The following is a 22,357-nucleotide window of genomic DNA, read 5'->3' as shown; positions in this document are numbered from 1 at the left end:
TAACATGATTGGGTTAGACAGCATAGTTGAGAGGTTAAAGCTAAAGCACAATTTGTCAAATCTCATGCGTAATTGAGTTAGAATGACGTGAAAGACTATTGATAAGTGTATATTAAAGAAAAGATGTGCAAGAAATGAAAACCCAAAGTGAGAAGAAAAATGTCTTGAAACGATAAACCTAAAAAAATGAAGAGTCCTTGTCTTTTAATTAGTGTTTACTTAGTAATTGAGAGAGAGAGAGAGAGACTTAAAACGATGAACCAAAGGAAACAAAAGGTTAATATCTTTTATTACAAGAGAACCTTCAAAGAGAGCACCACATGACAAAACCTTGTATTCTTCCACTGTTATATATATATATACATCGAATTTACTGGCTTAGCCACACAAAGACAATGTCAACCAAGCAATCAAAAATTAAAACCGGTTACACACCTTCCAAATTTACCTTAGCAATGCTTCAGTAATGGGGGTAATCATCGCAAATAGCCATGTTCATTTCTCAGAATTCAGCCCACTGTTAATCAAATACATCTTTGTGGTATCCAAATATATATATATATATATAAACAACCACACGAGCTTACACATGAACGCGCATGAAAACACTCATTTAAGTATATTTCAATAATATCAACATCGAATTTGAGAAGATTAAGGCATTCCCTCAAGAAACTTGTCTCATATCAGCGCTTGAGACTAATATTATCGGACGTACATTTTTTTTTTATATCTTACTCTTAGACATAAATTTACATAAGACAGTATTGTTCCGAAACAGGACAGCAGCTTACAATATGCATAAGGGAAAGTACAAAATCTAATCCTACCATCCAAGCCTAAAGATTGTAGCACTTACATAGTTACACACCTACAGAGATGCCAAAGTCTAGACATATAAACATCATACGAACAGAGTATCGTACTCACATGTCCATGTCATCAAAAATCTCCCCATCTTCCTCATACGGTAATTCAGCCATTAGAAATTCCTCGGTCACCAAATTACTGCCGAAGACAGAAACAATTAAGCCACAGACTAACCATGACAATCAACAGGAAATACCATACATAGTATTGAGAAGTATTTCAACCCACCTTAAACAACAAAAACGAAAACTCACAACACGCTTTAGTTTTCTGTGATAGAAGAAGAAATTGAAAGACCATCTGAAGAGAAGAAGTGCCCATGTCATAATTGCAGCCATGTGACTAACACTAATTGAATAGAGATATCAAAACTTACATGGCTCCTCTCTCTAGAAATGGATCAGCATCAGAGTCTGGATTGTAACTGTAAATTTCACAATCTGCTAGTTTTACAACCTGCATCACAATGTATTATAAAACTGCCTCTTTGTATGAATTGCATAAGATTCTGTAAATTAAGCTCACCTCGTCTAAAGCCTTGTACAAGGAATCTAGCAGGGAATTGCCCCCATTAGTCTCAATCCATTCCTGCAATTGAATGGTCCAACCAACATGTAAGGCTCAGTGATGTATCCTTCATAATAAAGGTATAAGGTGATACGAAACAGTATTATTAACACAAGCCATCAGACTCTGCATCATCACTACTAGAAACATAAAAGCAAATGAAATGACTTACCACTTGCCTCCAATTCACATAATAACAAATCAAAAGACTGTACCAAATTACTTCATAAATGGCAAGAATGTCCAATGGTACATCAGAAGTTCTACAATTTTTTTTTTCTAATTCAGGCTTTGACATTTCAGGCCACCATACTTCAAAATAATTTACCAGTCCCTATATCAGAGAAGGCAATAGTCCTGAAGTATGATAACATAGTGTTCAATAATGGTCAAAGTGGAACTTCAAAATATAAAGAAAATAAATATAAATTACACTTTTCCACTTACAATGTCCTCCACAACCCCCCGCCCCACCCCCAATTAAAAATTCCCCTTACCATTAAAGCTAATCACATGATCACGTACTGATTTTTCTTTCATCCTTCTGTGATTACATGACAAAAATTACAGAAAATTTAACGGGGGGGGGGGGGGAGGGGGTGGACATTGCAACTACAAGACTGATTGCTCAAATTAAAGTTTAAGGGCGACATTTCAATGACCATATACTTTAGGGTGGGAAAGTGCAGTTTACCCAGAAAAAAAATTAATGGTGTAAAATACTAGTTTTTGAAGCCCATAAGCATACACCAAAGTGACATCTCATTCGGGTCACAAGCTTTTAGGTCATGCAAGAACATGCAATTTTTTAGCTTTTCAAAAAGGGAATGCAGTTCCTAGTCCATCCCCCAAACCCACCCAAAAAAAATATCATATATCTTTGGAAAGAGAAGAGGGGCAACTGCATATGACTTTCAATGGTTTTGATAAAAAAATAGAAACCAACATCCCTCTAGCTAGACAAAAGTAAAGATCATAGAATAAAATTTTTAGAAATACCTTTGATGCTTCAAACATGTAGGTATCAAAGATCTGCTTAAAACTGTCCCAACTTTCCTCTGTGAAGAACTGGTGAGCTTTCATCGCACTAGAAAACCGCAAAGATGTAGGCAACATCATAATATAAGGAAACAAAAGCCTGCGGCTACAAGTCTATAGCACGCACTTAATAGATATGGGTTAAATAGACCAACCATATGAATAGCCACATTAGACTTTGGGAAATGGAGAGATTTGAACTCTCAGCTCCTTCTAGAGCAACAGTTCTATGAACCGTCTGTCAAACCCTTTGACAACACTCCCACAGCAATCAAAAGAGGATTATTAGTGGGTTGCCATGTCGCCCAATAAGCTGTCAATGGCATTACCCATAATCCTCCATTTTAGCCATATTTTAAATATAAAGGTATTTATAAAACATTAGATACAGGAATACCTGAAGTCATAATCTGGATACATGTGATAAAGTGTAAGAACAAGGTAGATCAATGTCTTCCGGCTGGAAAAACATATCGGACAACCAATCAAAAAATATATGAGATAGCCTACACAGTTTCCAAAATCAATCTAGGTTAAATTTGACACCTGGATCTGCTCAACAAGACATCAGCAGGTGTAGGAGAGTCGGTGTCTGAAGATTTCCCTAGATAATCAAGCATCTGAAATAAAAAGTAAGAATTAAATACAGATACATATAGCGTATCAAAAAGATTCTCGAAGAACCAATGACAAGAATGAGTGAATAATATAACATAATAAGGCCCACACCCATTGGCTTAAGCTTTTAGGTCAAGTGGTGCCCCAATATGTTACATTAACCCCTCAATTGAAGTCTTCCCAAGGTGTTATCTCTCCCAACAAAATGTATTAACTCTACAGAGCATCACAGCATCACCATTTCACTTACGGAAAAAGAATCATACAGTGCACACACACCAACACCAAGAGATACAACGCAGCAGAAATTTACTATTAAAAGGAAAAAGATGGTCAAAGAAAGTAAATAAAGAGTGAAGAGTATGATTTTCATGTTAACTTTTTAGAGCTTCACCATCTCAAGTAAACGGAAAAGAATCATACAGAGCACATATGGGATTATTAATAAACACAGAAAATATAAAAAGAGCGCATTTAGGGAAGTCATCTTATTCTTTTACCAAGAAAGAGGAGTAGACCCACTTTATCTTTTCTGACCTCCTCTTTATAAAACTAACATTAAAAAATATGAACTATTTATGAGAACAAATACAGCTTATATGGTCATGGTCATCCAATAAGATATAGAATGCTACCAGGACAAAAAAGGGTGGGAAGAGAACTAAAAGGAAAAAGAAAAGTATTGAAGGTTTTAAGAATATTGTTCAGCATAACTGTCTTTAAAGGAGTTAAAAGAATCAAACAGGTAATAATTTTAGTGCCTGATTTACCTCATTCTCCAAGCTGAGAGAGAGTTTCTTATCAGTTCCCGTGTGTTTGCCTAGAGGAAACAAAAGAAAACTAAGTCAATCTTGAAAAAAAGATCAAATACTTCTAGAATAAATTGTAAACTTGTTCTTACAGGAGTAAGCTTCAAGGCATCCTTTAATGGTACGCTCCCCAAGATTTAGACGACTCAAGAAATCATTTAATCTGGAAAACAAAATATAATTAAGAATGAATGTCAAATTAAAAAAAAAAAAAAAAAAACTTAAGACTATACTCTCAAAATCTTTAAAAAAAGAAGCCAATAGCCTTGTAGCTAAATGGCACTGCTCAGTTTCCTTTATGAGGAGAACCAAGGTTCAAATTCCCCCCTACTTTGTATAACAATTGAATTATCAAAAGAAAAAATCTTTTAAAAAGAAGAAGAAGCAGTGGAACTGAAGTGTTTAATTTGTTACTCAAGTTCAAAATTTACCGATCTAGTGGAGTGTATTCTAAGAACTTCATGATGAGTATACTTTGACTTGATAATTTTGACAAGGCAGATACCGCTTGTACTAGAGTTCTCCCAGAGATCCTGTGTGATGAACGACTATGAACATTTTATCGAAAATTAGAAAGAATAAAGATGTCCAAGTAATTTTTCTAGGTGAGCCAAGTCCAAGCTGTTCAGTTGATCCCATTATGAATGCCTATATGTGTACCAACAGTACTAAACTCATAAAATAATATGACTTGTGGTGCAAAAGAAACATAATTAGACCCAAAAACCTTTTTAAATTTTTTTTTTTTTTAAGAACTAAAACCATTTAAGTATAGGGAGTATCCTTAGTACAAAATTAAAAATATATGCTTCATGAGACATAAATTAGGTCAATATAAAGCCCTCTATAGCCGAATATTCCACAATAACAACAAAGCCTTTAGTCCCAAAATTTTAAGGTCGACAATGGAACCTCAACATATTAAATCAGGATCCACCACATGTATTTTTCATCACCATTCTATCCTATCTAAAATTATACTCTCTACCACCTCTTTAATTAGCCAATATACCACAACAAATATAAAGAATGGCGTGGAATTTAAAAGAAAATGAAGTAATTTTAGACATAACCAAAGATGCATAGCTTATACAGAGTTTTCTGTTCTGTTTTTAATCTTGAATTCACTGTAAGGACATAGTTCAGTGGCTTAAACGTCCACACCAGCAATCTAACAATTCAACCCCACATGTATATAAACATTTTATAAATCATCTCACTCTGAAGTTTTTCATTTAATCATTGGCACAAACTTTTCCTTCCCCCAAAAAGCATGCAATTCAATTCATTTGAGCCTCAGATCACGCTAGAGTTTCTCAGAGACCCAGTATCCATCCCAAACTATAAAATTCAACATTGCGTGTTTTGAAAACAAATACACTAACAACAGAATCACTCATAGCCCCATTATGGCAGTATCCATCACACACTATAAAAATTTAATAATTGAGTTTTAAAATACTAACAACATAATTGTTGAGAGACCGAGTATCCATGCATAAAGTCCAAAAAAACTGTCTTTTCAAGACTAATATTACACTAGCAACAGAATTGCCCAGATCCCCAAGTACCCATCCCACACCAAATAAATTAAAAAAAACCTGTGTTTTGAAAAGTAATATTACACTAACAACAGAATCACTCAGATGCCCAGTATCCATCCCACACCATAAAATTAAAAAAAAAATTGAGTTTTAAAAACTAATATTACACTAACAACAGAATTACTCAGAGACCCAGTATCCATCCCACACCATAAAATCCAAAATACTGTGTTTATTACACTAACAACAGTATTGCTTAGAGACCCAAGTATCCATCCCACACCAAAAACATTGTGTTTTGAAAAGTGATATTACGCTAACAACAGAATTTCTCAGAGACCCAAGTATCCATCCCACACCAAAAAAAAAAAAAAAAAAAATTTCTCAGAGACCCAAGTATCCATCCCACACAAAAAAAAAAAAAAAAAAAAGTTTTGAAAAGTAATATTACACTAACAACCGAATAACTCAGAGACCTTGCATCCATACCACACCATAAAATCCAAAAAAATGTGTTTTAAAAACTAATATTCACTAACAACAGAATTGCTCAGAGATCCAGTATCCATCCCACACCATAAAATCCAAAACACTGTGTTTTCAAAACTAATATTACACTAACAACAGAATTTCTCAGACACCCGGTATCCATTCCACACCATAAAATTCAAAAAATTGTGTTTTCAAAACTAATATTACACTAACAACAGAATTTCTCAGAGACCCAGTATCCATCCCACACCATAAAATTCAAAAAGCTGTGTTTTCAAAACTAATATCACACTAGCATCAGAATTACTCATAGACCCAGTACCCACCCAACCCTATAAAATTCAAAAATATGTGCTTTGAAAACAAATATTACACCCAAAAAAAGTCAAACCCCAATACTGCCGAACAATTCAACATTAATTAACACTACAAGTCCAAAATAGACACGCCTATTAAATTCATCAACAACAATAAATGATGGGTAATCGTAAATTTAACATTAAATAGCAAAGCACATAGTTAATAAAAAAAAAAACCAACATGTTTTCCATAAACAAAGCAAACTGGAGTGAAAAATTGAAGGAGAATGAAACGAAATTAACGAATTGAAGTACCTAAGATTTGGTCAAATTAATGGCAAGGGTTTGATTTGAGCGGGAGAGGAGTGGATTTAGGCACGATGGAATTTTGGGATTTTGGATTTTGGGTATTTGTTTAAATCTAAAGGAATCCAAAAAAAACTAAAAGGGTTTCGAAGAGCGAATATTCTTGTATGCTTGTTAGATTTTGATTTGATTTTAGAGTTCCGAGTTATTATAGGAGACTGGTGGGAATGAATGAGTTTCGTATGGGTTTGTGGTTGGTACAAAATTGTGGCCTGTGTGAGAGACCAATGGGCTCAACTTGGGTGCTATACCAAAATGGACCTCCAATTTGTTGGGTCAAATTTATAACACTATTGGTTAGGATTTTTTTTTTAATGGGAACTATTGGTTAGGAGTTTGTAGCTTGACCAATACAACACAAAATATTTTTTTTCTTCTCTTAATATATATCTAATAATAATAATAATTAATTCAATTCAATTATGTGAATCAGTTTGTATATTTTCTTTCTATATTTCTTTTCTTTTTTCCATGTATGTGATCATAATTAATAGGCTATTGTTTTTCATATGTCAAACTTCATTTGAAAAGGAAAATAAAATCTTTATTAGTTTTGTTGACATAAGGAAAATTTTTGTTAAAAATAAAAATAAAGAAGTAAGAGTTTAATTGAAAATAGAAAAAAATTATTAAAAAATCACAAATTCATAATTTAATCATTTATTATTCTTATGCAAATTTGTGTTTTAAGTAATGAAATATAAGAATGATTACATGAAAAACTCCAATATTTATTTATTTTTAAGTGAAATATGAAATTTAAAATACTATATTCACAATATAGTTTTAAAAGTGCTACGATTAGATTATTTTATTAGTCTATATTAATTAATATATTAAAATTTACATGAGTTGCACTTGAGGTTAGTCCATCTATTAAGTATTAACAACCTTTTTCATATAAATAATACATAAGTGGAATTTCTACTTTAAAAAAAAATCACAAAATGGCTTGTAATTATGTAAAAAACATCTAATTGAATAATACAATACAAATATTTTTTTGGCATAAAAATATAGCTTACTATTCACATGAATTGTTTTTTATTATTTAGACTGATCTTAAGTATTTGTGTGCATGTGTCGTCATTTAGAAATTTTAGCCCACTTGACATTAAATCCTGAATTCACCACTGATGTGAGTTATTAGCACATAATCTTTTTTTTTTTTTTTTTGAGAAACTATTAACACATAATCATATAGCTAAATTCCCATCCAAAAAAATATATATATATTGCTAAATTTAATTGAAAATTTTAAAATACATATCCTAAGCTACAAGATAATAAATTTGAATTTATAGTAAGTGCTATTAAGTCTTAACTCAAACCTGTATTTTCATAAGTGCACAAAAATAGATTGAATTGACTGAAGTGAATCAAAATGGACTAAATGAACCGAATAAGACTGTTTGAAGGAGAAAACAGCCAACACTTGTATCATGTGCTTCCTTGTACTTGGCTTTATCTTCTTGTTTGATTCATCAACTTCTTTTTACTTTTATTTATGGGATAGATATTGTAGCTTTTTAATATTAGCACAGGGTCAGTATTCCAATTAGTTCAGCTAAAATTTTGCCAACTAACCCAGAAAGGTAAAATCAGTACCGGACCAAACTATCTAGGACCAAACTAAATGCGATCTATAATGTGTAATCAAATCTGATTAGCACTTTATATTAGCAAAAAGTACTTTATTTTTTCAACTGTCTGTCATTGCCTTGGTTTGGATAGCACTGATACCTGCGGTGCGTTTTGTGAGTTGCGTTTTCTCCTTTTTTTTTTTTTTGGCCCGGATTTGACGATAGTGGAAGACAATTTTTACTGTACATAAACAGTATGACACTGTTCACACACTGTTTATGCACTGTTCACACATTAAAAATATTAAAAATGAGTTTCATGGTACTATTTATATATTTAAAAATTATTTTACTACAGTGCTTTCAGCAACAATCAGTTTCAATAACTTTCAGCAACAATAAATTGTATCCAAACGGATTGTCTCTTACTCATTAGTTTCTCACTCTCATCTTTGATGCTAATGGGTTGTGACTTGTGAGGGTCATAAGGAGGTGAGAACGGTGGCGCGGTGCCATAAGGCTTAGGGGTGTGGCCGTTTCATAGCAATGAACCTGAGTCCCTGACGAGTTTGTAGTTAGGAATAATATATTTTTGGCTGTACAGTGATTTTGTTTTGAGATTTGCAATGATTTGTTCCTTGCTCTCTCTCATTTCCAATTGCAATAAGGATGTAGGTTTTTGGTTAAGGAAGAGAGAGAAATAAAAATAAGAGAATATTTTATTTTAAAGTAAAAAATATCGATCCCAGTGAGCCATGACTCTTGATAACTACCTATGGTAAATTGCTTCTTATATGTGGAGATGTGCATGATTTGAGTTAGTTGGATTTAGTTTAGGGTATTCTCCTCTCTCCCCTTGTGTGTATTAAAATATTTAGTATTCTCAAAAGAAAAAACAGTAGGTTAATCCCATATTGAAAAATGAGTATGAGTTATAGAAGTTTAAAGTCTATGCTATGTATTCAAGGTGGGTCCTTTTGGGTATACACTATTGTTAGTTTCTTTAAAACATCTTCCCCTCTTTCCTTGCGGGTGTGTGTTAAAATACTTAATATTCCAGAAAAAAAAAAAAAAAAAAAAAAAAAAAAAAAAAAAAAAAAACTTGTAGAGATTGGGTTAGGATCATTTTGTTAAGAATAATAAAAACTTTAATTTTCATTTAATTATTTAAGCACATTTTGTAGTTGATAACATTTTTATAGATTTGGGCCCAATATTGCAATTCTATCTAAACTTTTTTATTTTTTGAGAAAAAATTCTATCTAAACTAAATATCTCAACATACCAAAATATATATCCAAATAACAACATATTTTTAAACCATTAACATTTGTGGGTTGGTAAAAAGTTTAATTTTCATGTCCGTTTGGAAAAAACTTATTTAACTGAACTGAAAACTTTTTACTAAAAGTACTGTAGATAAAGCTAAAAGTTGTTGAAATAGTACAATGAGACCCATGAATAATAACATATTTTTAAACCATTAACATTTATGGGTTGGTAAAAAGTTTAATTTTCATGTCCGTTTGGGAACAGTTTATTTAGTTGAAATTGAAAACTTTTTACTAAAAGTACTATAGATAAAGCTAAAAGTTGTTGAAATAATACAATGAGACGTATGAATAGTATCAAAAAGTGCAATGAGACGTATGAATAGTAGCAAAAATAAACTAAATAGTAAAAAAAAAACTGACTTTTTAAGCCAATGTCAAACGCACATTTAAGCTCATTTCTTAATTTGATAACAATTTTATAGCTTTGAGCCTAATATTTCAATTCTAACTAAACTAAAAATTTCAACATACCAAAATATATCCAAGTAACCACATATAATTTTAAACTATTAACATTGTGGGTTGGGTTGGGTTGAATCACGCGAGTTATACATTTTTCCAACTCAATGTCCTAACCCAACCTAAGCGTTACAAAAATTTACAACCCAACCTAATCCATCAATCCACCAAAAAAAAAGAAAAAAAAAAAGAAAAGGACAACAACAACAACAACTCAAGGCATTGTGGTTACAAGTCTCAATTTTACTTTTGAGTTACAATTTTTTTTCAAGCAATGTTAGAAACACAAAAAAATTCACAATTTTTGTCACGATTTACCACGTGAAAAGTTGTGAGTGGTGGATATAAAATAGTGAGTTCATACTTTCACCATCCACAACTCACCAAATAACAAATAGTAGATTTTTTTTTTTTGTGTCTCTAGCATTTTTTATTTTTTTCTCTAAAAATACACCTTAACAATTATGATTCAAGGACAAAATATAGACGTGGGTTTTTTAGATTTTGAATTATGGTATAGAATGAATTCTGATGAGGTGAATTCTGAGGGAATACTTTTTTTTTTTTGGGTGAGAAATAGTGTTTGGTGGTGTCGAAATTTGTACTAAAAAGGTAATTATTTTGAATGGAATTGCGTTATCTAGGTAGCTTATGAAATCGGCAATCCATATAAATTTATTAGTTGATTAAATAATTTCAAAATGGGTTTTTCTTTAATTAAGAAATGGTTTATTACTTTTCCAATTAGTCTGTTGAAGATCCATAGCCGAGCTGGCCCCATGGTTTTGGGAATATGGCTTTGTTGTTGTAATTACGTGCATTTGTTAAAAAAGTTAAAACGAATTTGGATGTATTTATGTCTTGTGGAGTTCAATTTTTATTTAACATGGTTTAATTGGTCTGGCAGGTGTCCTGCTTGCAGAAATTATAAGGTATGATATGCTGAAATTTGTGATCGATAATTCATAATGAGACGCCGTATTATTATTTGTTGTTGTATTGATTGAAAATAAATTTGTGCAGCCCCATTACGAAAGTTACTATTTCTTCTTTTTTTTTTTTTTTTTTATAATAATAATTTTTTTTTTAGTGTTTTTAAAAGTTAAGACATCAGATTTTGGACGAAACTCTAATTATTAATTGAGTCCAATTTCTCCCCAAAAAAAAAAAAAAAATTTGAGTCCAATTAGATTTTTTTTTTCCCATTCAATTAACCACAAATAAAAATCAAGGAATATATAATGATTATAAAGTTATATTTATATATTATTCTTCCCTTTTATATTCCCTTTTTTTTTACATTTAACATAAAAATAAATAAATAAATAAAAAAGAAGAAGAAGAAGAAGAAGCAGCAGAAGAAAGAGATCATTCTGGTACAAAAGAAAAAGAAACCATCTGAATTTGATTCCTTTCTTTTCTATTTCATTATATATTTATTTGGTCATTCCTTCCCACTTCTTCAAGCTATATAGATTCTACTTTTACAAAATCCAAATAGAAGCGAGCTTATAAATCTACGCAACCTAAATTCATGCAACCAAACGGACTAACAAACTTTTGGAGCCAAATCAAAGTTCTTGTTCGAGTGTGAGTATCTTTCTTTTTAAAAAATAAAATAAAAAGATAGCTTGTGTTGTATTATAGAAGTGAAATGCAATAAGAGTTTGTTTCAACTTTTTCCATTTGAATTTATGATGAGTTAGCATTTTTACTTTGATTCTACTACAATTTATTTTAGTTAATTAAGAGATCTAAGCTTATTTTCATTTGGAGATGATCTCCCCTTTTAGTGCAGGGAGTGATTAAAGGGTGCATTCTGTTGAAGTGCACAAAAACTTGTGCTTACTCAAAGCGTTCAATTTCCAGGTTAGTGTTTAAGATAATTCTTTAATACTTTTTCCTTTTTTGTTTTAAATTATAATTCAGTAATTGAGGTAGGGAGATTTGAACCCTAATAGTTTCCTTTGAAAACATTAGAAGGCAACAATAATATATCTATTATACACATATGAAATATCGAACATCTGCTAAGTTAAAAGCATAACACCCACCACAATCAAGTCCAATAAATAAAAGCAGAGCACCTACCACTTTCAAGTCATGTAGACAAATTAGATGTATGGGTGTTTGAGTTTGACACGGAGACATAGAGAAATGGAGCTTCAACACTTAACCCATGAGTATCCTCTGATGATCAATGAATTTCCAGGAAATTCATGATCATTGATATCAAATGTGATTCCTTGCTTCAATGATGTTTCAAAATGTTTGACTTCAAAAAAAAAAAAAAAAAGTACTTCTATTTCCGGGCGACTGCAATAGATTGAAATCATTGAACCATTGAAGTTCTATATGGTTCAAACCTTATCACGGCGTGTCACCAGAAAGGAATTCTTTACTCTACCATTAATAAGCAATGGAAATGACCATGATATTAATAAAATAAAATATTCATGTAAGAATAATTTTAAAAGAATGAGCACATCTTCATATGTTTCTGGTCTCCTTACATGAGTAGGCATCCTATTCCTATCGCCGCCTCTCATCTCATTTCGCTTAATTTTTGTATCTTTTGATTATCCTTTCTCATTTCTCTCTAAAAAAAAAAAATTAAACAAAAGAAATAAATTTCACTTAAACGGGGATAAAAACGGTACACCTTGAATAGTAACATTCTTAATCATACATGATGTTTCCTCTATCCAAGTGACAAAATAGGCAATGCCTCTAACACGTTGAGCTAGTATGTGAGTTGCTTTGTTTTCTTCTCTAGCAACATAATAAAAGTATAAAACTGAACACTATGGTTTGGATCTGCTGTACCTGAGCCAATGCTCCTGAAATGTTATTCATGATGCTGAGTTGAGCCATTATGATGCAAAAGGAATTAATAACGAGCTGTGAATCACTATCAAAAATCGCATAACGAATACCTTTATTGCTATCAATTTATGACCCCATCAGACCTTATCATTGCCAGACACCAATAAAATAATTCATGCATGGCTCTAAGCCTCTAACACATTAATATTAACAATAGAAATGATGATATTAATGAAACAAAAAACGATAATAATGTTAGAATGACAATGATCATGATAATAACAAATAATAATTTTAAGAGAATGAGCGCGTCTTCTACTCTTCTTTCGTTTCTCTCCGACTTGAATACACATCATCCTACCGCCACCTCTCAAGTCTCATCTCACTAACTCATTCCACTTCTCATTCATATCTTTCAATTGTCCCTTCCCATTGCTGTTTAAAAAAATATTAGTAGTACTCTTTTAAAATTATATGCGAGTGATAATATCAAAAGCAATTGTTTAATATCGCCTAGTTTGACCAAATTTTAATGACTTAAAATTAACGTCCTCTTAAAGCATTCATATTAGTCTCACCAATTTAAATATTTCAGCAAAAATTTATCTAAACTCAACCGAAACAAGCGTGCATTAGTCTCACTAAATTAACAAATTTTTTTAAAGAGGATAGTTTCATCGCAACATGTACTGAGCCTCTATCCTCACTACATTTAATTCCAATGTTGATAAAGTATTGAGGCTGATGTATGTGTATGAAAATAATAGATATCTAAGCTAGCAAAAGCAGAGTTTTTTTTTAATTAGTTTAGCTAAATATTTGAGAAAATTGATGTGAATGCTCTTATTTGGAGTTTCCCTAATGTGTTCTACCCTTAACTATAATATACTGTGCAACAATATTATCAAAGTCTCCTTCACATGGAATAAAAGAATAAAAATAAGGATGAAATAATAACTTTGGTCACACTTAATAGAGAAATGATTTGATTTTTCTTTTGGTTGTTTTTGTTTTCCAAACAAAGGAAGGATTCCTTACTTCAACTTCCAAGCAAAAACTCTTTCCATTTTGCATAAATCATCATAGAAACTCTTGCTATATTAAGACCTTATTTGGGGGCTTCTCAAGGTGTTCTCTCCCCAACAAATAGTGAAAAGCCCACAGTGTTGCAACAAGATTATCTAAGTCCTTTTTTCGCTTGGATAAAACAACAAAATTAGGGATGAAATAATAACTTTTGTCACAATAAGAGAAACCATTCCATTTTTTCTTTGGTTGTTTTTGTTTTCCAAGCAAAAGAAATAATTCATTGCTTCATCCCCTAAGCAAAAACTCTTCTCATATTGCATGCATCATTGCAAATAGAAATGGAGTGATAACAAGTTACTTTTTTTTTGTAAATTATTCGACATAATTGTGATGATGCATGCAAATAGAATACAAATACGAATAAAAGAATAACTTTTGTCTCAATTAACATGGAGAAATCATTCCGTTTTTTATTTGGTTGTTTTTGTGTTCCAAACAAAAGAAGGATTCCTTGCTTCAACCCCTAAGCAAAAACTCTTTACATATTGCTTGCATCATCATAAATAGAAGTTAAATGGATTGATAACAAGTTACTTTTTTTTTTTGTAAATTATTTGACATAATTGTGATGATGCACGCAAGCAAAATACAAATATGGATAAAAGAATAACTTTGTCTCAATTAACGTGGAGAAACCATTCCATTTTTCCGTTGGTTGTTTTTGTGTTCGAAACAAAACAGGATTCCTTGCCTCTAACCCCTATGAAAAAACTCTTTCCATATTGCATGAATTATTGCAAATAAAATTGGAGTGATCAGGGAAGGAGGGTGGGGGGCCATGACCTTCCTTGACTTTTCAAAAATCCTCCAATCTTTTTGTATTTTTGGTATTAAAAAAAATTGGACATAATTTAAATAATGGCCCCACCTAAATATTTATTAAAAACATGTAATGCATTTATATAGTTGACTAATGCATTTTTGTTCCTCTAATTACTTTTATGTAATACATAGCTCATTAAATTAAAGTTTATTTAATGTATATCATATGTAATTTAATTATGTTTTATTTTTATTAAATTAACTTGTATATTTCTAGACATATGAAGACTTACTTTTTTTTTTTATATTGCAATGATGTAAAAACTTACCTGATGTAAATATTTTTATTTACACAATAAAATATAATATGTTAAATCAAAATTACAAACATTTTTCATGTATAAGCAACAAATATATATATATATATGTGTGTGTGTGTGTGTGTGTGTGTGTGTGTGTGTGTTTTTAATAATGGCCCCACCTAAATTTTTATTAAAATTATGTAATGCATTTATATAGTTGACTAATGCATTTTTGTTCCTCTAATTACTTTTATGTAATACATAGCTCATTAAATTAAAGTTTATTTAATGTATATCATATGTAATTTAATTATGATTTATTTTTATTAAATTGACTTCTATATTTTTAGACATATCAAGACTTACTTTTTTTAATTGCAAAGATGTAAAGACTTAATTGATGAAAATATTTTCTTTTACGCAAGAAAATATAATATGTTAAATCAAAATTACAAATATTTTTCAAGTATAAGTGACAAATGTGTGTGTGTGTGTGTTAGCTTGGCCCCCTTGAAAAAAAATTTCTGGTTCTGCCAATGGGAGTAATAAAAATTATCTATTCCTTTCTTTTTTCTTTTAATAAATTATTCGACATAATTGCGATCTCAAGCAAAATAAAAATAGGGATAAAAGAATAACTTTGTCTTAATTAACAAAGAGAAACCATTTCAATTTTCCTTGGATTGTTTTTGTTTTCCAAACAAAAGAAGGATTCTTTGCTTCATACCCTCATCAGAAAGTCTTTCCATATTGTGTGCATCATCACAAATAGAATTGGCGTGATAACAAGTTACTATTTTTCTTCTTCTTTAGTAAATTATTCGACATAATTGTAGTGATGCACGCAAGTAGAATAAAAATAGGAATAAAAGAATAACTTTGGTCTCAATTAACGGAGAGAAATGATTCCAATTTTTCCTTGGTTGTTTTTGTTTTCCAAACAAGAGAAGGATTCCTTGCTTCAGCCCTCATGCAAAAACTCTTTCCACATTGCGTGCATCATCGCAAATAGAAATGGAGTGATAACAAGTTACTATTTCTTCTTCTTCTTTTTTTCTTTTTTCTTTTTTTTTGTAAACTATTTGACATAATTCCATAATCATAATTTCATGAAACACTAATGGACAATTTTTCATCTTTGCCAAGTTACAGTTCATTGAGTTCAACAACATATAATAATAAAATTTCTGATTTTTTTTTTGTTTGTTTTGTTTTTAGTGTTTTTAAATGTTAAGACATCAGATTTTGGACGAAACACTAATTATTAATTGAGTCCAATTAGATTTTTTTTCCCATTCAATTAATCACAAATAAAAATCAAGGAATATATAATGATTATAATGTTATATATATTATTCTTCACATTTTTATTCATTTCTTTTACATTTAACATCCAAAAAAACAAAAAGATACCATTCCGGTACAAAAGAAAAGGACACCATTTGAATTTGATTCATTTCATTTCTATTTCATTATACATTTATTTGGTCATTCCTTCCCACTCCTTCAAGCTATATAGATTCTACTTTTACAAAATCCCAATAAAAGTGAGCTTATAAATCTGCGCAACCTAAATTCATGCAACCAAATCGACTGACACACAACACACTTTTGAAGCCAAATCAGAGTTCTTGCTCGAGTGTGAGTATCTTTTTTTAAAAAATAAATAAAAAGATAGCTTGTGTTGTATTATAGAAGTGAAATGCAATAAGAGTTTGTTGCTACTTTTTCCATTTGAATTTATGATGACTTAGGAAGCATTTTAACTTTGATTCTACTACAATTTACTTTAGTTAATTAAGAGACCCAAGCTTATTTTTCATTGGCGATGATCTTCCCTTTTAGTGTAGGGAGTGACTAAAGGGTGCATTTTGTTGAAGTGCATGGAAAGTTGTGCTTACTCAAAGCGTTCAATTTTGAGGTGAGTATCTAAGATAATCCTTTAATACTTTTTAAGAAAAAAAAATTATAATTCAATAATTGGAGTAAGGAGATTTGAACCCTAATAGTTTCTGTTGGAATCATTAGAAGGTCACAATTGAATAAGCCTTTAATATTTATATACTTATATAGAACATCTACTAAGTTAAAAGCATAAAACCGACCACAATCAAGTCCAATAACTAACCGCAAAGCACCCACCTCTTTCAAGTCATGTAGACAAATTAGTTGTATGTGTGTTTGATCGAAAGAGTTCTTGATTCCTTTCTTTTCTATTTCATTACACATAAATTTGTCCGTTCATTCCCACTCTTTTATCAAGCTATCTAGATTATACTTTAAAAAATCCAAATAGAAGTGGAGCTTTAAATATAAATCTACTCAACCTAAATTAATATTCATGCAACCAAACGGATCAACGAAGTTTTGAAGCCAAGTCCAAGTTCTAGTTATTGCGTGAGTATATCTTACTTCTTCCTCTTTTTTCATTTTTCTTTTTTCCAAAAAAAAATTAAAAAGTAGCTTGTGTTATATTATAAAAGTGAAATGCAATAAGATTTTGTTTCGATTTTGCCATTTGAATTTATGATGAGTTAGAGACCTTTTTTACTTTACTCTTACTACAATTTCTTTCAGATAATTAAAAGATCCAAACTTATTTTCATTTGAAGATTATTTTTTCTTTTTATTGCAAGGAGTGACTAAAGGGTATGTTCAATTGAAGTGCACGGAAAGTTGTGCTTAGTCAAAGTCTTCAATTCCCAGGTGAGTATCTAAGATAATCATTTAATACGTACACACATAAAAGCATAACACCCACCACAATCAAGTGCAAAGTACCGCAACTTTCAAGTCCAATAGACAAATTAGTTGTATGTGTGTTTGACAGGGGGACAACTGAGAGAGATGAAACTTCAACACTTCATGCATAAGCATCCTTTGATAATCAATGAATTTCCTGGGAATTCAATTTCCTTTGACGAACAGGTTAAATATTATTCTAAAATTATGCTCTCCTGTACTGGGTGTGGTGAAGCAATTGTGGGTTCATGCGTCTGTTGTCAACAATGTAGCTTTCGTCTTCATAATTCATGTGCCAAACTACCTCGTGAGTTGCAACTCCCAATACATGACAAAAACCCTTTAGTTCTCCAGGAAAAAACAGATCATGATAAGGGCACTTACAAATGCAATCATTGCAATTTAGTTTGCCAACATTTCTTTTACCATTGTACCATCGACAAATTTGTCCTTGATGTCAAATGTGCTTCTTCGCTGCAACCCATCCTTGAAGTCGAAATTCACAACCACCCATTGGCCTTCTTCCAAGGGTCAATCTCATTCACTTGTAATTATTGTGGTAAAAAAGGTGAGGACAAGCCTTGCCAATGTGCCTTATGTGGAATCTGGTTCCACCGCAAATGTGCTTTCTTATCACACATGGTCAAACATATGCGGCACAAGCACCCTCTAGAACTCACCAAATCTCTCAAGACTGATCAATCTGAGCACCGACTTTGTCAATTTTGTGTAAAAAAGTTGGACACAAACTATGGGAGTTATTATTGCTCAAGTTGTGATTATGTTGTCCATCTTGATTGTGCTATGGACGAGGTAGGTAGGGAGCTAAAATTTGAGCCTATTAAGTCAACAACCAGGGTGGGGAAGGACAAAATTGGAATGCCATTAAAAGTCAAACATTTCAGTCATGAGCATGACTTGAAACTTACCGATGAGTGTGAGAATTATGAAATATGTGATGGGTGTATACGACCTATCTTCCCCCCGTTTTACAAGTGTGCTCAGTGTTCTTTCTTTCTACACAAATCCTGTGTAGAATTACCCGTGTCTATACAATACCCACTTCACAGCCACATGCTTTTCTTGAGATCAAGGACATCTATGCTTGCTCGTTGTGATGCTTGTGAACTTTTTACTAATGGCTTTACCTATGTATGTAACCCATGCCAGTTTGAACTTGATGTTTCATGTAGTTTGATCCCAGAAAATTTTACTCATGTTGGCCACGAGCATTCCCTCATTCTCTCCAGTACAATATTGGATGAGAAGTGTAGTGCTTGTAATTATAAAACAAAAATATTTTGTTGTACTAAATGTGAATTTACTCTAGATTTTGGATGTGCTACGCTGCCACTTGCTGTAAAACACAAACAACACGAGCATTTCTTTACCTTACGATATACTGCTGAAGATGATTCAGGTGAATATTATTGTGATATTTGTGAGAAAGAACGAGATTCAAAGTTTTGGTTCTATTACTGTGATGAATGTAGTTTTTCTGCTCACCCCAAATGTATATTTGGAGAGTTCTTAAATAGCGAGTATCGAGACTGCCGAAACATCAAGTTTGGAAACATTTATTACACATCTGACATCCACCAACATCCCCTCACTCTTGCTCGTAAGACTATGGACCATGACTCGTGTGACAAGTGTGGTAAATTTTGCAATGAAGTGGCCTATGAATGTGCCACTTGTAATTCCATTATTCAGGTGGAGGATCTGCCGAATTGTAAAACCTCCTTGATGGACTTCCCCGTGAACCAAAAACAAGTAAGAAAATGTTTGAGTTTATTTTTTAAGGGAAAATATATGAGGATAAAAATTAGAATTGAAGCTCATATTCCGCATTCATTAATTTTGTTTTTATTTCTTTTACTTAGCAATTGCCTATATAAACTAAGATACTTTACCTTTGCTCATGGTAACCTCTCTTATATAAATCATATGTTCAAATGCAATGCGGAGTTTGCAGTTTTCTAAGACTCACTTGGTATCAGAGCATCACAATCTCTGGAAAATTTTAGCATCTTTTATTTTTTGATCTGAAGTTTCTGGTATGACAACCAGATTCGGTCCATTTAACCCCATTTTCTTGCACCACTCCAATAATAATTCTGGTTTGGCACTTGTTTCTCAGCCTCTCATTGGTGAGAATTACAAAACATAAGAGTCAATCCATGATAATGACGCTCACAAGTCACAGCCAAGAACAAGATTAGTTTCATCAACCAGTCCATTATTCCAAAACCTGTTTAAAAGTTTAGACCCAAATTTCCTTGCTTGGAAACGATGTAATACCATGATTCTTTCAAGGCTTCTCAATTATATATGTTTCCAAGGAAAGTTTGAATACTTGACCAACATTAAACTATTTTTTTTATATAGTGAATTAACTTTTTGACATTATTTAGGATTTGTCTATCGATTTGCCAAAAAATAAAATGTTGCGCAAAGTTAGGTTGAGTAGAACACCGTACTTGTTATTAACGGTAATAAGTCAACTAATAACATCTTTTACGCTGTTGTTTATAATTTTTTTTTTTCTAAGGTTGCAGCTGAATTAGAGCGCAGAAATCGGATGGCTGAATTAGAGCGCATAAATGAGATGGAGCGCATGGAGCGCATAAATGAGATGAAGGAGCTCATGGAGGGCATGGAGCGCCAGGAGCGGGAGCTCATGAAGTGGCGGAAGCGCATGGAGGGCCTGGAGCGCATGGAGCCCCTGAAGGGCATGGAGCGGGATCGCAAGGTACCAGGGTATCAGAGAACGGTATCAGAGAATGGAAAATTTTAGTATTTTTTTTTGTCTTTTAAGTCTTTGCATAATCAATGGTAGGACAACCAGATTCGGGTCCATTTAACCCCTTGTTCTTGCACCACACCAATAATTCTGGTTTGGCACTTGTTTCTCAGCCTCTCATTGGTGAGACTTACAAAACATAAGAGTCAATCCATGATAATGACGCCCACAGCCAAGAACAAGATTAGTTTCATCAACGAGTCCCTCATTCCAAAACCTGTTAACAGTTTAGACCCAAATTTCCTTGCTTGGAAACGATGTAATACCGTGATTCTTTCATGGCTTCGCAATTATATATGTTTCCAAGGAAAGTTTGAATACTTTACCAACATTAAACTATTTTATATAGTGAATTAACAACTTTTTGACATTATTTAGGATTTGTCTATCGATTTTCCAAAAAATAAAATGTTGCGCAAAGTTAGGTTGAGTAGAACACTATACTTATTATTAACGGTAATAAGTCAACTAATAACATCTTTTACGGTGTTGTTTATAATTTTTTTTTGACAAAAATACAAAATTGACCCTCTAATTTTTAGCTTTTGTCATTTCAGTCTTTTAATTTTGAGTTTTGTCATTTCAGGACAATTTCTATGAAGAATCCATTAAAGCGTTTGTGGATAAATATAAATAATTTCTCATTAAGCAGAACCAGAATCAAGTTTCTAGCAACAGGGCTGAGATGCAGAATTGACATCATCCTCGTCGTTCTCTTCACCATCTCCCTCACTTCTTCGATGCGATCGTCGGTGACCACGATAACAACAACAAAAACGACAACGTTGTCGTTGTCGTTGTCGTTGATATCTGCCCTCACGATTACGCTGCTGATTTAAACGTCACGAATTTCGATGCCGCTCTTAGAGACACCCCTGCCACCTTTGCTTTCGTCGAATTCTTCGGCCACTGCTCATTATTTTATAGCTTTACTGCCATTTTGTTAGATCTATACTTTGTTAATGGATATTGGGATTTTTAAGGAAATGACTAGCTGTGGAATTGTTGTTTTAGCTGATATATATGTATTTGTGGAGATCTGGGTGACTTGTGGAATTGGCAGTCCAAATAATTATATAGGTTGTTTCATAATTTTCAAATGATTTTTTTTTTTTTTAATTATGTTAGATTGCAAGTTTGCAACTAACACATAGTTTACTACTTTGGCTACTATCCAAATGGATCAGCAGGTTTGGTACTTCGGTAAATTTATTGGGTTTAGATTTAGATTTATGGTAGAATGAATTCTGATGATTAAGCGAATTTTGAGAGAATACATTTTTGTCTTGCCATTAAGAAATGCTTTACTACTTTTGCCATTAGCTAAATGGATTGGAAGCTTACCTAGTGATTACTTTTTCTTTTTCTTTTTTCTTATCAAAATGAACCTCTTTTTTTTTTTTTAAAGTATGTGAATGTCCCCTAATTATTCCATTGGAGATCAATAGCTGACCAGCCCAACCACATGATATTGGGGACAAGGCTTTGTTGTTGTAAACACGCGCATTTGAAGAAATTAAAACAAAGGTATGATATGCTAAAATTTAACATTGTTTAATTGGTCTGGCAGGAGTCTTGCTTCCAAAAATTATAAGGTATGATATGCAAAATTTTGTTATCAATAATTCTTAAGGGGATGCTGTCTTATTATTTGTTGTCATATTGATTGAAAAATAAATTTATATAGCCCCATTACGAAAGAGTTGCAAGGCTTTTTAATGGACCTGATGCAGTTCAACGTGGGATCATATCAATGACCAGAGTGGACTGTGCATTGAAGGTATTTATGCTGCCACATTTCTTGATTACTTTGTCATATTTTTTATGTGGGGGAAATGGGAATTACTTTCCTGA

The 22,357-nt window shown here is 32.1% G+C and overlaps 2 protein-coding genes across 6 annotated transcripts; one reads left to right on the top strand and one right to left on the bottom strand.

Moving 5' to 3' along the window:
• Positions 1–596: 596 nt before the first annotated feature.
• On the bottom strand, positions 597–6,742 carry LOC112022677 (uncharacterized). 2 transcript variants are annotated; one of them, XM_024055288.2, is made up of 11 exons: positions 6,553–6,742; positions 4,334–4,450; positions 3,995–4,065; positions 3,864–3,913; positions 3,022–3,095; positions 2,873–2,935; positions 2,437–2,524; positions 1,396–1,458; positions 1,247–1,326; positions 1,099–1,170; positions 597–1,008 (listed from the first exon to the last, which is right to left on the bottom strand). In XM_024055288.2, exons 2-11 carry the CDS (start codon positions 4,363–4,365, stop codon positions 927–929), a joined length of 675 nt encoding a protein of 224 aa, XP_023911056.1. In that variant the 5' UTR covers positions 4,366–4,450; positions 6,553–6,742; the 3' UTR covers positions 597–926. The 2 variants fall into 2 exon arrangements, with proteins under 2 accessions (XP_023911056.1, XP_023911055.1); XM_024055287.2 differs by having other exon boundaries at positions 4,334–4,435; positions 6,553–6,741.
• Positions 6,743–11,464: 4,722 nt separating this feature from the next.
• Positions 11,465–21,521, top strand: LOC112022668 (uncharacterized). Of its 4 annotated transcripts, XM_065762652.1 has the most exons (7): positions 11,465–11,569; positions 11,773–11,848; positions 16,804–16,879; positions 17,595–17,664; positions 17,789–19,473; positions 20,252–20,473; positions 21,090–21,521. In XM_065762652.1, the coding sequence occupies exons 5-7, from the start codon at positions 17,806–17,808 to the stop codon at positions 21,138–21,140; spliced, it is 1,941 nt and encodes a 646-aa protein (XP_065618724.1). In that variant the 5' UTR covers positions 11,465–11,569; positions 11,773–11,848; positions 16,804–16,879; positions 17,595–17,664; positions 17,789–17,805; the 3' UTR covers positions 21,141–21,521. The 4 variants fall into 4 exon arrangements, with proteins under 4 accessions (XP_065618724.1, XP_065618725.1, XP_065618726.1 ...); XM_065762653.1 differs by lacking the exon at positions 16,804–16,879; XM_065762654.1 differs by lacking the exons at positions 11,465–11,569; positions 11,773–11,848 and adding an exon at positions 16,452–16,599.
• Positions 21,522–22,357: the final 836 nt, after the last annotated feature.

The sequence above is a fragment of the Quercus suber genome, unplaced genomic scaffold (genome assembly GCF_002906115.3).
Source record: "Quercus suber isolate HL8 unplaced genomic scaffold, Cork oak 2.0 scaffold_467, whole genome shotgun sequence".
NCBI lineage: Eukaryota > Viridiplantae > Streptophyta > Magnoliopsida > Fagales > Fagaceae > Quercus > Quercus suber.
Note: the sequence above shows the minus strand (reverse complement) of the source record. Positions and strands in the feature narration are given on the sequence as shown.